The 15,298-nt window shown below is 52.2% G+C and overlaps 1 protein-coding gene across 6 annotated transcripts in view; it reads right to left on the bottom strand.

Annotated features, from left to right (window-relative positions):
* Positions 1-6,530: 6,530 nt before the first annotated feature.
* Positions 6,531-15,298, bottom strand: part of POLR1A (RNA polymerase I subunit A) — a 79,658-nt gene continuing 70,890 nt past the window's right edge. For all 6 annotated transcript variants that reach the window (XM_030827531.1, XM_030827530.1, XM_030827529.1 and 3 more), the window contains 7 exons: positions 14,938-15,064; positions 13,547-13,657; positions 12,605-12,910; positions 11,474-11,674; positions 9,869-9,986; positions 9,158-9,322; positions 6,531-8,815 (listed from right to left, as the gene is read on the bottom strand). In XM_030827531.1, coding sequence (XP_030683391.1) covers positions 8,715-8,815; positions 9,158-9,322; positions 9,869-9,986; positions 11,474-11,674; positions 12,605-12,910; positions 13,547-13,657; positions 14,938-15,064 — 1,129 coding nt within the window. In that variant the 3' untranslated portion in view covers positions 6,531-8,714. The remainder of the gene's footprint in view (positions 8,816-9,157; positions 9,323-9,868; positions 9,987-11,473; positions 11,675-12,604; positions 12,911-13,546; positions 13,658-14,937; positions 15,065-15,298) is intronic.

Below are 15,298 nucleotides of genomic sequence, written 5' to 3' on the forward strand. Positions count from 1 at the left end.
GAGGCATTTGGTGCCCTCACATCTACCTGCCATAACGCATGCAGGGCAGCCTCTAACAAAGTCCCATCCTCAAGGTCTGTCCAAGCAAAGGAGGTGGACACAGGGAGGAGATTAAGGACCCAGACTCTGGAGACATCTGCTTGGCTTCAAATCCCTGTTCCACAACTTGATGACTATGTCTTTGGGTGAGTTACTGTAAGATGAGGAGAGTCACTGTACTCCCTCACTGGGTGGTTGTGAGGAGTGGATGGATGAACAGGTGTAAAAGACTGGGGCCAGCCTGCACCTGGTGAGCTCCAGGTCAAGGTGAGCCCCTGCATTTGTAAGCGAGCTAAGCAGAAGCCACGAATGATGGCAGGGCTGCTTCATATTGCTCCTGACTTCTGGTAATTTTCTGCTCTTACCACAGTCCCCTCCAGCACAACTGGACGTGCTGCTGTAAGTGTAGTCTTCTTATCCGTCACAATAGGTAATTTGCCTTTTTAAAAAATTTTATTTTTGAGACAGAGTCTGGCTCTGTTGCCCAGGCTGGAGTGCAATGGCACAATTTTGGCTCACTGCAACCTCCACCTCCCAGGTTCAAGTGATTCTCGTGCCTCAGCTTCCCAAGTAGCTGGGACCACAGGTGTGTGTCACCATGCCTGGCTAATTTTTTGTATTTTTAGTAGAGACGGGGTTTCGCCATATTGGCCACGCTGGTCTCAAACTCCTGGCCTCAAGTGATTCTCCTGCCTCAGCCTCCCAAAGTGCTGAGATTATAGGCATGAGCCACCATGCCCAGCTGTGCTTTTTCAATCAATCTATGTACCTTAGAAAATGCTCCAAAATGTTGCAGTGAGCCGAGACTGTGTCACTGCACTCCAGCCTGGGCGACAGAGAAAGACTCCATCTCAAAAAACAAAACAAAACAAAACAAAACAAAAACTGCTCCAGAAGCCCTAGCCAAAGTCTAAAGGTGGCCACTGGCCTGGGTGGCCAAGAGCTAACATCTTTACTCAAGGTTTTACACAATGCAGGGACTGCGCTGAATTCTTTACCTGGCTTGGGGGAAAAATGTTTAGCACAGTGACAAAAGGTTATCTATATCTATAGTAAGTACAATTCTTTAAAATTGGCAAAAGCAATACCAATAACCCAATAGAAAAATGGGCAAAGGATACAAATAGGCAGTTCTCAGAAGTGCAAATCAGAATAACCAATAAACATGTGAAAAGATGCTTAGATGTATTAATAGAGAATTGCAAACTGAAGTACAAATGAGCCTGGGCATAGTGGCTTACACCTGTAATCCCAGCACTTTGGGAGGTGAAGGCAGCAGATCATGTGAGCTCAGGAGTTTGAGCCTGGGCAACATGGTGAAACCCCGTCTCTACAAAAAAATCAAAAAATTAGCTGGGCATGATGTTGTGTGCCTGTAGTCCCAGCTACTTGGAAGGTTGAGGTGGGAGGGTTGCTTGGTCCTGGGACTTCGAGGCTGCTGTGAGCCATGATTGCGACCCTGCACTCCAGCCTGGGCAACAGAGTGAGACCCCGTCTCAAAAAAAAAAAAAAGATGCCACTGTTTCATCTATCAGAATGGCTAAAATGTAAATGATTCCACTTTGTAAAATAAACAATGTTAACCCACATCTATGTGTATGTGGCAGGGTTTCCTCAAACTCAGCATTATTGATATTTGGGGCTGGACAATTCGTTGTTGTGGAGACTGTCCTGTGGACTGTAGTTTAGCAGCATCTCTAGCCTCCACTCCCTAGATGCCAGTAGCACCTCCCTCCAGTAGCAACCAAAAATGTCTGCAGACACTGACGAATGTCCCCTGGGGGGCAAATTGCCCCAAGTTGAGAACCACTTAGTATATAGGTAAACATGTACAGTTGTGTGCAATTTAATGAACACAATTAATTTTATCACCATTTTACATAAAAGGAAACTGAAGTGCATTTCTTAGGGTCCCACTGTAAGTTGAGGGCCTGAGATTCCAAGAAAAGTCTTATTTCAGAGCTCACTGTCTTGCCCAAAATGCAGCCTCACTGCTCAATCACATTCTTGAGGTTTGATTGGCTGAATGCACAGGTTCGTGTTTCCAAGCAAGAATCATGGGTTGGGGAAGGCAAGTGTTTACTGTGGTCCAGCTGAGAACTGTGGTGTCTGAAACTCTGTCACATGGGAGGCTACAGGCCCGGGGCTGGCTTGGCTCCTGTGAAAACACTGCAGCAGGCAGCCGGTCCGGAAGGCAGCATCTGGCAGGGCCTCCAGGCCTTCTGAGTAAGGAAGACCCCAGCTTGCAAAAGACATAGAGGCAGCACTGTGACTGGAACTGCATAGCCACACCTATATCACCTATATTCAAGGGCAAAGGGCCAGCAGCCAGGGTGGAAGTGGGGGTAGGAGGTGGGGAGGGGATGGCTGGACTCCTGCTTCTTTTTCAGTTTCCCTCCCTTCTGGCCGCTGAACACCCAAGTACCTCCCCACTGTCCTCTCCACTCTGTCCTTCCTACAAAGCACCCTCTAGAGTGCAGCCAGCTGGGCAAGGCATGGTCCTATCAGGGGGCAGTGTGCGTGTGCATATGAAGCCTGCTGAGTACCTCAACCTTTGGCCTGATCATGAAGAGGGTGAACTGGCTTGTTTGGGGCAGAAGACTACAAGTTCTGTGAGGGCAGGGCCCACATAGCTTGTGCATCTTAGGGTGCTTGGGACACAGTGGAGATCAAGGTTGGATGGATGCAGCATGAGGGAGGGAATGGTGAGGATGGACATGGTCAGGTATCTGTCGGTTGGAACAAACCTCCCAGGCCATTGAGTCCAACTTGCGTGAAGATAGTCACTGAGGAGCTGCAGTGACACCTGAGCCTGTGAATAAACCAGGTCCTATCAGGGGGCAGTGTGCACGTGCACATGAAGCCTGCTGGGTACCTCAACCCAGGCAGTTACCCAGGTACCCTGCTGGGTAACTCAGAGTTAAACCCTGCTCCTTGATGACCACTTGTGGTAGGACAGCGATGCTGCTTAAAGAACTTAAGGAACGAATCTGATTAAATAATTATGATTTAGCATTTTAAGTGGAAACCTCTCATGGAGCTGCTTGTAGGAAACGCTGGCTGGCTGAGTTCCCTCCTTCTGCCCCTGCTGACAGGGACTTTTAAGTTGGACAAATGGCCTCGCTGTGTTGGGCTGGCAGGGCTGCAGGCCTCCAGATTTCTGCTGGAAGCATCATCCCTTTCTTCTTTCAGGCTTTGTTGAGCCCCAGGTGGAGCTGATGGTGGCATCCTTTGGACCCCACTGTAAAGTCCTTGCAGACATCTGCCATGGCACGATGACAGCTTTACTGCACATGCACTCACTTGAGGGCAGAGATCAGATCTTAAGATCTTACTGCAGAAACCTAGGGCCAGTGACTCACTCCTTGAGATGTCATCGTACCGATAGGTGGTGACGGTGGCGGTGCATTTCCACAATTTAGGACTTTTTCCGTCCGTGGATCTCAATTCCGCTGCACCTTAGACTCTCTTGAAGATCTTCTAATGCCTAGGCCACACTCCAGGCCAATAAAATCAGAATCTGGGCAAGGCCTTGGGATCAATCTTTTTTTCAGACAGGGTCTCACTCTTGTCACCGGGCTGCAGTGCAGTGGTGCGATCATAGCTCATTGCGGCCTTGAACTCCTGGGCTCACTTGCTCCTCTTACCTCAGCCTCTGAGTAGCTGGGACCACAGGCACATGTCACAACACCTGGCTAATTTTTGTAGATACAGGGTCTCACTGTGTTGCCCAGGCTAGTCTCAAACTCCTAAGCTCAAGTGATCCTCCTGCCTGGGTCTCTTAAAGTGCTGGGATTGCAAGTGTGAGCCACTGTGCCTGGCCAGAATCAATCTTTTTTTTTTTTTTTTTCTAAGACGGTGTCTCACTCTGTTGCCCAGGCTGGAGTGGCGCGATCTCGGCTCACTGCAACCTCCAACTCCCCGGTTCAAGTGATTCTTCTGCCTCAGCCTCCTGAGTAGCTGGGTGAAAACCCATCTCTACTAAAAATACAGAATCAATCTTTTTAAAAAGCTCCCTAAGTGTTTCCAAGGTGCAAAACTGAGAGCCTCTAAGTGGACTTTAGATGGAAGTGGGGTAGAGGTTGATGGTGTAGGAACTTTGGAATTTTTGATTGTAGCTATTTTGGTGGTTGTGATTGAAGTAAAACTGCACCAGGGTCAGGAGACCTGCGGTAGGCCCAGCAACTCTGTGACCTATCTAAACTACACAACCTCAAGGGCAGGCTGTGGTATGGAGCTGCCCCACTGAGCCATCTGCAGAGGTGCTATCACTCAACGATGAAAGACTCAACGAACCAGCCTTTAACGACCAGTCTTTTCTATTTCAAGAGCAGTCTGGACGCCTACAGCCCCTGATTCAGGTGCAAACTAAAAATTTTAAGATTGGCAGGCAACAGACACTCCTTAAGTGGCTCCTAACTCTCCACAGGTGCAGAACACTTAAGGGTCCCAACATCTGATTGAAACACAACTCACACCAAACCACAAGATGGCACCTCACACACATTAGGGTGGCTACTATAACAAGGACAAGGATGTGGAGAAATTGAAATTGTTGTACACCATCGGTGGGAACATAAAATGGTGTAGCTGCAGTGGAAAATGGGACAGCAGTTCCCACAGAAAAATTAAAGAATTACCATATGATCCGGCAATTGCACTACTAGGTATATATTCAAAGGAAAGCAGGGTCTCAGACACTTTTCTTTTTTCTGAGACAGAGTCTCACTCTGTCACCCAGGCTGGAGTGCAGTGGCGCAATCTCGGCTCACTGCAACCTCCACCTCCTGAGTTCAAGCGATTCTCCTGCCTCAGCCTCCTGAGTAGCTGGGATTATAGGCGCGCACCACCACACCCAGCTAATTTTTCTATTTTTAGTAGAGACGGGGTTTCGCCATGTTGGCCAGGGTGGTCTCGAATCCTGACCTCAGGTGATCTGCCCGCCTCGGCCTCCCAACATACTGGGATTACAGGTGTGAACGCCCGGCCTGGCCTCAGATATCTGTATATCCATGTTCACAGGGTTATTTGCAACAGCCAAGAGGTGGAGGCAACTCAAGTGTCCACCAACAGATGAGTGATTAAACAAAATACGGTATATACACATGATGAGGCATCAGCAGCCTCAAGCAAGAAGGCAATTCTGACACATGCTACAGCATGGGTAAACCTTGAGGACATTATGCTAAGTGAAATAAGCCGGTCACAAAAAGACATGCTGTACTTTTCCACTTTTATGAGGGACCTAGAGAAGTCAAATTCACAGAGACACAATGTAGAACCGTGGTTGCCAGGGGCTGGGGAGGTGGAAGGAATGGGAAGTTAGTGCTCAATGGGTACAGACATTTGTACATATTATTTGGGGGCAGGGCAAAGTGAAGAGAAAAGAAGGTTCAAATTCCAGACTGGGGATGAGACAAGGTGCTTCATCCCTTCCTCGGTTTTATTCTTACTCAATGCAGGATAGAAAATGTTTCAAAGACTCACAGGAATATCTGTGGGAATGCTGATAGTGTTTCTGGTGAGAACCCAGAAAAGAGACACTAAAAAAAATTAACTGGCCAGGCACAGTGGCTCACACCACCCAGCACTTTGGGAGGCCACAGTGGAGGACCGCTTGAGCCCAGGAGTTTGAAACCAGCCTGAGCAATAAACCAAAACCCCTGTCTCTACAAAACAAATAAAAAAACTGTTAGAAGCAAGCAAGTAGGTATGGATATCACCCCAAAGGGCAAGGTGAGAAGGATGTCCAAACAGTGGCTAGCTAATGGCATCTCAGGATTTCTATGAAATGCTTACGTTGAGGCCGGGCATGGTGGCTCACGCCTGTAATCCCAGCAATTTGGGAGGTGGAGGCAGGAGGATCACCTGAGATTAGGAGTTCGAGACTAGCCTGGCCAACATGGTGAAACCCCATCTACTAAAAATACAAAAATTAGTCAGGCGTGGTGGCGAATGCCTGTAATCTTAGCTACTTGGGAGGCTGAGGCAGGAGAATCGCTTGAACCCGGGAGGTGGAGGTTGCAGTGGAGCTGAGATTGCGCCATTGCACTCAGCCTGGGTAACAAGAGCAATAGTCCATCTCAAAAAAAGAACTCACAGCTCTCATGAAAAGTTTGTGAACCCCACCAAATGATCAATCTCCATTACACTTTTTTTTTTTTTTTTTTTTTTTTGAGACGGGAGTCTCGCTCTGTCGCCCAGGCTGGAGTGCAGTGGCGCAATCTCAGTTCACTGCAAGCTCCGCCTCCCAGGTTCACGCCATTCTCCTGCCTCAGCCTCTCCGAGTAGCTGGGACTACAGGCGCCCGCCACCACGCCCGGCTAATTTTTTGTATTTTTAGTAGAGACGGGGTTTCACCGTGGTCTCGATCTCCTGACCTCGTGATCCGCCCGCCTCGGCCTCCCAAAGTGCTGGGATTACAAGCGTGAGCCACCGTGCCCGGCCTCTCCATTACATTTTGATTAAAAATGACAATGCAGATTAGTCCATGTTCTTGAATCCATCCATCAGATTTGACTTGGGCCTACTTTCCAAAACTCAAATGCATCCTCAATGGGCACTTACAGTCCTAAGAAGACTCCAAAGCCTGTGCCATGTTAAACTGCCAAGGCCACTCTCAGAGGCTTCCGAGCATAGAGAACCACCAAAGTGAGAGTGCAATTCCCTAAGGCCACCACAGTGAGAGTCCTTGATCATCAGGATGTGCAGGCTCCCAAATGTGTTTAAAAACCAGACATGCTGTCTTAATACTCATCCATCAGGAAAGAAACAGAGCTGCCCAGGAACCATGTGGATGGGTGGGGCAGAAGGGCATCCCTCACATCCCAAAACAGGTCGGGGGTCTGATCTAAGTGTGATGGTCACAGCCCTGCCAATATGCAGGGCTTGCTCCTTTGCCTCTGCGCCCTCAGTGCCTGGGAGAGATGGAACCCATGGAATCAACAGTCATCCATTCACCATGTGTCAGTCAACAGGTTACTCTGTGATCTCCTTTAAGGACACTCTCACAATTCCAGTGTGTGTAGAAATCATCAAGTGAATATGCCCTTTAACTCAAAGAATGAATGTCTTACCCTGCAGGCTGGGCCCTTCCTGCCTGCCTCAAAACTGTCATATTCCTCTATGCCCATGCCTTGGTGAACCTGGCAGACCCCGTTAGGAGGTACTGATTTCCGTCAGGCTTTCCCCAGTGTAGGCCTAGGAAGTGCAGGCTGGGTCCTATTGCATGTCTGTAGGGAGCAACATGGTCACTCTCCCTTGACAAAGCCTCCCTTGATCCCCAACCCTACCCCTAAGGTCACAGCAGCAGCCTCCCCACCCCAGACCAAGGCTAGCACAGCTTCTGCAAAAAGGTTTCTCCCCTGTGCTTCTCCCGGCCACAGGGCCAGCAGCTAGCTCTGGAAGGGGGTCCCTGCAGAGGTAGGCCAGGGGCAGAGGTGGAGGAGGCTGCGGAGGCTGAGCTCTTCCCCCTAAGGCCTCAGACAAGAAAGAACAGGAAGAGGGACCCAAGACCTGACTGTGCCAAGAAAATCCCTGCCCTGGGTTCTCAAATCCAAATGCAGAAACTGCAAACCAAGGGAAAAAATTGTTTTAAAAAACCCAAGTTTTTTTTCTTTCCTAACAGCTAGTTCCAGTGATGTTTATTACCCACCCTGAGCTGAAATAACAGTAGACAAAGATAGAAGCGGCCTCTGGTTATACAAAAGCCTTTGTACAAGTCCTCTCTGTCTTTTCTGTCCATGCCAGGGAAATGTGTTGCTGGTGCTAGAGGGAGAGGAAATGTGGACGACCAAGAACAGGGCGGCACAATCCTCTGGGCTGGAGGCCTGTGTTCCTTCCCATAAGCAGGGCCTATGGGGCGTATGGGGCGGAACACGGGCCTCCGCACCAAACTGACAGCAGAGAAAAGCCAGGCAACCTGTTCAATCGCCCCAGCAGTGACCTGGGTTCTATGTGTGGGAGTGAACTGCTGCGGCCCTAGAGCGACTGCCCCCAGCCTTGGGGCTGATGTGATCTAGAAGGACACCTCGCCACACAGTGGCAGGGCTAGGACCCTGGCCAGGCAGAGAGGTTGGGTGGGTGGAGGACTGTGCTACCCTGTACTTGACTTAGGGAAGAAGTCTTGATGGGGACTCTTTGTGGACTCTGCCCCCAGGGGCTGGAGCAGCCGGAAGAAGCAGGCCTTGGGCAGCAGGCTCCATGTTCCTGCTCATCGGGAGCCCCCAGGAATCTTGTCTGTTGTCCCTGGCCACTCACAGCAAAAGAACCCTGCTTCCCTACTCTGGAGGTGCCTGGGGTCCCCAGTAGCAAAGCATGGCTTCCCCTTGGTCTTCTCAGTGAATCAGGACTTCTCCTTAAGGGTTATGCCACAGAGGCCTCCTGCAGCACAGGTGAGGCCCCAGCCTTCTCAGGGGGACTCAGAAGACTTGGCAAACCTTGATAAAAATCCAGAGACAGGGAGGGGCAAGGATGAGCAACTCTGTCACTTTCCAGGTGAAGCTGGCCCAGCTCAGAGGCCCACTGCTTTCAGGCCCAAGGTCGCTGCTGTGCACTGTACTGTCACTTGGAACTGCCCTGGATTCCAGTCTCCTGGTCCTCTCATGCAGAAGGCAGGCTGGGCCACGCCTTCACCGAAGGTCCTTGGAGCTGGGCAGATGGTGCCGGGGTAGCCGCTATCTCAGGGGCTGCTTGAGCTCGAACAGGCCTGTCCCACCCTTGACAACCTTCCCAACCACAAGACAGGCAGAAGGAGACCTCAGCTCATCGTGGGATCCTGGCAGAGACACAAGAACACGTATCAGGGTGTTGAGGTGGAAGTTGGGAATGCCATGAGGGGATTGCGGGGCTGAGCACTGAAGCCTCAGGACTCAGGTGGGTCCTGAGTCTCTGAAGCTGGTGGGATCACGAGGCAACCCCGCTTTAGCACTTGAGAGGGGAAGGCCCTCTTCCTGTTCCTTCAAAGGGTAGAGGCAGCTGTCGTGTCTGCTGTTCAGCCCCCTCCAGCTGCCCCAGCTCCCCTCAGATCCCAAGATCCCACTGGTGTGCAAGGAACCATGGAAAGATGCCCATGGGTGGTCAGGAGAGGGGAGGCCAGGGCTCCTGCCCACACACTAACCCAGCAGGGTGGCTTGCTTCAGAAACTGGAAGCTGGTTTCAAACGTCATCTGCTGTAGCGGGGAAGAGTTTGACCGGATCCCAAAGCGATTCAGTGGCTTGTAGACACCCTCAAAGCACATATAATCAGCAACCAGGGAGAGATGGCGAGGGTCGACCGCGATGCCTGTCAAACGGGAGGTAAAATTAGGAGGGATTAAGCAGTGACCACGGGAACAGTCAGCAGACACAAGCCAGGTTGCCGCCACATCAGCACATGGCTTGGGAGTTAGACTCTGGGGCTCCCCTGCAGCTCCGCCACCTGCTCACGCTACTTAACCCTTCCCTGTGGTCTGGGGCATCCTTCCCTGACCCCTGCATCCTGCTTCCCGCTTCCTTCCAGCAGCACAGGAAATGAGGATCTAACCACACTGTTTTCACTTGGGAACTAAAACCCCAAAGGCAGGATGGGGCCAAATCATCAATCAGGAGCTTCCTCTAAGGGACCAGCAGATGAGACACCATTGAAGCAGCCTCAGTGATGGGAGATGTCACCTCTTCACAGATCTGCAGTCTCCTACAGGTGCACTCACTGCACCCGTGCTGCAGTGCCTGCCTTGGTGCTGGACTGACTCGGTGCTGGACCGACATGGTCCTGACCCTCCTGCCCTGAGCCTTCTGGTATCCTGGCTGGCACCCAGACCTTGGGGTGTTATCTGCAAGCTCCTCTTACCATACACGGCAAACACATCCTTGATCTCCTTCTCGATCACCCGCAGCGCGGCCTCGATGCCGTACGTGTTGGCCATGGCGTGGATGTCGTTGGAGTAGAGGCGGCGCAGATCCAGGACCTGGAGAGAGGAAGGAAGGGATTTATTTAGAGGGCCTGGCCTTCTGCTCCCTTCTGCCTGCATATCTCCCCCTGGCCGCTCTCTCTCACCTTGTGTCTGGCAGCTCGGTACAGCTGATGACAAAGTGGTCAAGAGGTGGCCCAGGATTAGCAGAAGGAAATGGCTAGGCAGAGCTGCTGACGGCTCGCTGGCCGGGGCCCAAGGTCTGTATTGTCATTACAAGAATCCAGGGATAACTTTGGACATGCTTTAGATTCAATAGGAAGAAAAGGATTTTTTCTTCTTATTTTTAAACTGAGACACCTGTTTACTAGGATTAAGGCTTCCTTTGGGAGGCAAGGAAAGCTCCCCCAGCAGTGACACATTACACACCCCTCCAGGGTGCATGGAGTGGGGGCCGGTCAGCTGCACAGGCATCTGCTGGGCCTCACCAAGGGGCCAAGGTTACGGCTGAGCTGTCTTGGAGGACCCTCTCACCCTGCACTCTCGGCAGGTGCCAATCCTCCCTGCTCATCCTCTGGGAAGTGTTTGGTAAAAGGGTTCAGGGGAGCAGGAGACTTTGCAGGGTGGTCATTGGTGGGGGCAGAAGCGTACATGGCAGGGGGAGCTTTGCTAGCCTAGTGTAGACTTGTTGGGGGGGTTAGGCTAGAGGGCCCCAGTTCCTCAGTGTTCTGTGGGGGAAACCCAGAAAGTTCTGGGAGAGTTGGTGAAGTGGGAGAACTTGGAGACACAGCTCAGAGGAAAGGACAGATGAGCTGGTGAGCAGGTGGGACAGGAATGCCAGGGCACCTCTACCCCTGGGACCCCCTTTACCAGATAAAGTGAACAGCATCTAGGCAGGTGATGCAGCAATGATTTCCTACAACTCTACTTCGGGAGGGTCTTAATTTCTTTTTTCTTCTTTTTTTTTGAGACAGTCTTGCTCTGTCCCCCAGTCTGGAGTGCAGTGGCGCGATCTCGGCTTACTGCAAACTCCACCTCCCAGGTTCTCGCCATTCTCCTGCCTCAGCCTCCCGAGTAGCTGGGACTACAGGCGCCGTCACCATGCCCAGCTATTTTTTTTTGTATTTTTTAGTAGAGACGGGGTTACACCATGTTAGCCAGGATGGTCTTGATCTCCTGACCTCATGATCTGCCCGCCTCGGCCTCCCAAAGTGCTGGGATTACAGGCGTGAACCACCACGCCCGGCCCGAGGGTCTTAATTTCAAGGAAAAAACTCTACTCAAATTAGCCCGGGCAACTCTGGGTTGGATAAGTTCAGCACGGTGCTTTACTGGGGACCTGAATGAGGCTAACATGCCCCAGAATCCCCGGGAGGTGGACGAGGGCACACACACTTGGTTTGGGGAATGTGGCCTGGAAGCACGAACGGCTCAGGAAGGGCCAGAGTAAATCGGCTGGAGCGAGCCTCCCGGTGGCCGGGTCCTGAGACAACGTGGGGTGAGGGCTAATGCTTTGTCCTAGGCCAGCAGACAGCCTGTCTTACCTCTGCATACTTGAACAGCTCTGGGAGGTTGATTCCTTCTGTGTTTAGCACAAGCTCCTTCTCGTTCTTATTGTTGGTTGTTTCATTCAGGAGGCACCGAGTGATGCCCTTGGTCGCATAGATGACGGCGCCATGGGCCAAAGATACTACCAGGGAGCTCATGTCAAAGTTGATCTTCATCAGAGGGAGCTTCACTGTCACCTGCAAAAGGAGGGAGAGCTGGGTAGGGTGACAGCCACCCCAGTCCCCACAAAGAGGACTGAGGCGAGACTCCTTCAAAACCTTTTCAGGAACTCCCTGGCTGGGGGAAGGTGGTCCTGCTGGGCAAGCCGGCAGGTAGTCTGAACACTGGAGATGGCTGAACTGTGTACAGGTCAGCCATCTCCAGTCCCCCAGATTCAGGGGGAAACAGTGGGGTTGTTTTCACAGCTGTCGGTGGCAACGCTGAGATTCACATCCACTCTGCACTGCCCTTAATGTCCTTAAAGACCACAAAGCACAGTACACGTTGTTTCACGTGTGCAAATCCCATCAGTGGTTCTTGTTATTACCCCATCACTTGGGAACCACTGAACTGGATGAAAGGAAAGACAAAGCGTAAGCGTGTGCACGTGTCTAGGCATCCAGACCATCCAGGTTTTAAGGGAACCATGAAATCCCTAAAAAGATGGTGACATGGGCTGTGTGTGTGGGGAACTGAAGTGTCCCTGAGGGCACGAACAGTGTCTCTACAACACATGTGGTCCATGTTAACATATCTGTTGTACTGAAGATTAAAGGAGGTGGTGTATTTGAAAGTACCTAAAGGGCCTGGTAAATCAGTCCTATGTGTCTTGAAAGATCAGGGAGAACTGGCTTACTAGGGGTTTGAAAATGACATGTGTGGGCCCTTTTTTGGGGCAGAGGGTTTATAGCTATCACCAGATTCCTAAAGGGATCTGGGATTAAAAAGAACAAATGACTCTCACAGGCCCCAAACAGGAGGCCTGGGTGTGCTCCGAGCGGGAGACCATGGGGAGTGTTGGCTGCCCCCTGCCCAGCTGTGCAGGGGAGCTCAGCAGCCCCCTTCCACAGAGGCACTTGGCCAGCTGGACCGACCACCCAAGCCCTGGCCTGCACGGCCACACTGACCTGGCACCACAGGCTCTCCTCCGTGTCATACTGGTAGTCATCTATGAACGAGTGGATCTCACGCACAGCCTGGACCCGGCGCTCCATGGCCTCGGGCCCCTGGGGCTCCTGGCTGTGGGTGGGTTTCCGGGGCTGCGTCAGGAGGGCGGGAAGGGACGGGTCCTCCTCAGCGCCTGAGCCCACCTCTTCATCTTGCTCTTGGGTCTTTCGAGCACCTTCCCTGTGGGGATTTCGTTCCTCCTGCATGTCTTCATCGTCGTTCTCCTCGCCCTCCCTCTCCTCCTCTTCCTCACTCTCATAATCAACCTGGCAGAAAAGGGAGCACAGGCTGTGTCACTTGGGGCCCCACCATCTACCTGGACTCTGCTTGTGGAACAAAGACCCCCGCAAAGCCTTGGCTGGCCTGGGCTACCTAGGCCCCACCTGCTCCACACTCCCAACTCCTCTGCTCCGGCCTGGTTAGTCTTTCTTCTTCCTTTTGCCTTGAGAATGCCACCTGTCTGTCCCACTGAGCCCCCCACAGAGGTGGAGCTCACCCTCACTCGGCCCTCGCTGGTGCACCCACTCACCAGTAAGTTCCCTCGGCCACTATGACAGCAGGGGACTGGTTTGCGGGAGGAGAGAGAGGTATATTTTCATTGTAAAAACCAGAGGCAGCCTGACTTTTTCTTGCCAGAAGCCTGTCTAGGTCCTTGAGTCTGATTCAAGTCCAGGGATGGCCAGATCTAAAAGGCAGCCCAAGAGTGGACCCGTGCCAAATTCCCGCCCTATGAACCCCATCTTCTCAAGACAGAGGTATGCTGGGCAGGCAGGTGCTGCTTCAGGGTTCCTTGTGGGTTCATGACACAGAGGTGTGGCCTGGGTGCCGGGAGATAATCCCTCCAGGTTAACAGGGAAGGGGGCTGGGACCACAGCCCCTTCACCCCACACACGGTCTCTCACCTCCTCCTCCTGCTTCTCCTTGCGTTTGGCATCAGAGGCATCGGCGTCCCCCTCCTCAGCTTCAGCATCCACAATGTGCCCCTCCTCTTCCTCATCACCCTCCTGCTCTCCCTGTGGTTTGTGGGCAAGGAGGAAAACGATTAACTCCAATATCTAGTGCTCAGTGAATCCATCCATCCACCCACCAACCCATCCATCCATCCATGCCCCACCCTTCTAACCCCTTCCCCCATCCAGCCACCACTCTCCATCCACTGCCACCCAACCCAACCCGTCCACTGGCATCTAACTCTGTCCAGCCCCGGATCCCAGGCCTCCTTCCCTTCAGTCTTCATCTTTACATGCACCACTTACTTGCAAAGTTTTATTCCTAAAAATTAAAAAAAAAGTGCCAGGACTTGCTTTCTTAGAAGAATATGGTGTCGAATATTGTTCCAAATATTTTTGATCAAACCCAGTTGCAGGTGGGGATGAGGAGGAAGGGTTATCTTGTGGAATTCTGAGTATCTCTTCCTTTCTCGTCCTGAACTTGGCTCCTAGTTTTTTATACTCTCCTTGTGGGTGAATTAAGAATCAAGACCAGGCAGCATTCTAAAGATAGTCCATGCCCGCTTGTGCTTGAGTGAGCTAGCAGGTGATCTCACGGAGCAGGAGAAACCTAGCATTTTCCCTGGTGTAGGCCAGCCCCTCATTTTAGGGGTGAGGAGACAGACCCAGAGAAGGGTGACACAACTGAGACCACAGAGCTGGTTGGGGGCAGTCCCAGTCCACATCACCCCCAACCCGAGCAGACTCACTGCTGGCTCAGATGGCACCCAGGGACCTGCTTCCACACCACCCTCAGGTCTGGCCTGCTCCTGGGTCTCCTGGCAGATGTCTGATTATCCATTCCTGGACTATTTTGCTCCTATTGGTTTTTCCCTCTTCTTCCCCTTTTTGTCACTGCAGCCCAACTTCTCTGCTTCCAGATACCTCTCTGGTCCCTGCCAGTGCACTGGTGGGCCACAGTTCATCTTGCCTGGGCAAGTAGAAGGCAGAGCCAAAGGAAACCGGAAAAAGAACTTTCACAGCCTCAGCACACGCCATGACCTCGAGCCCCTCCTCAGGATGAAGACCACTTACGGCGGGGTCTTGGAGAGCAGAGCTATGATGCGGAGGCCTGCCCCGGGGCTGGCTACACCATGCTGCCTGGCAGCCTCGCCTGCCTGGCCCATCAGGCCAAGAAGTGAATGCTGCTTCTGGGCTCTCAGAACAGCAGGTAAAAGCTGAGATAGGCAGGAGATGGGCCAGCACCAGGACGGGGCTGGAGGAGCACAGAGAATAGGCACAGAGCCTGCCCAGTCTGGGGGCTCTCCCTGTGCGACCCTAGAGACCCTCGGGGACTCACTCACCCGACTCCTCCTCGACTCCCCAGCGTTGTCCAGATCCCGCTGAGTAGCTCTTCGAGTATTTACGCTCCTGAAGGCTGATGCTTTATTATTCTTCTTTTTGATGGATTCCATCAGAAGTTTAAAGAATCTAAAACAAGAAGAAAGCCACAAAGCCCTGTGCAGTACCAGCATGTCCAGCCCTGCCCTCATTTCGGGGATAGGACGCCGAGGGATTCCCACAGGGGATTAGTGCATGAGATGGAGGCCCAGCCTCTCCTAGCCGCTCACTTTTCCCTACCCGCCGTTTTGGAACCGTCTCTGGAGTGTCAGGAACACCGGTTCCACAGCCCAACAGGCCTGGTCTCAATAGGTGCACTGCCAC

The sequence above is a fragment of the Nomascus leucogenys genome, chromosome 14 (genome assembly GCF_006542625.1).
Source record: "Nomascus leucogenys isolate Asia chromosome 14, Asia_NLE_v1, whole genome shotgun sequence".
NCBI lineage: Eukaryota > Metazoa > Chordata > Mammalia > Primates > Hylobatidae > Nomascus > Nomascus leucogenys.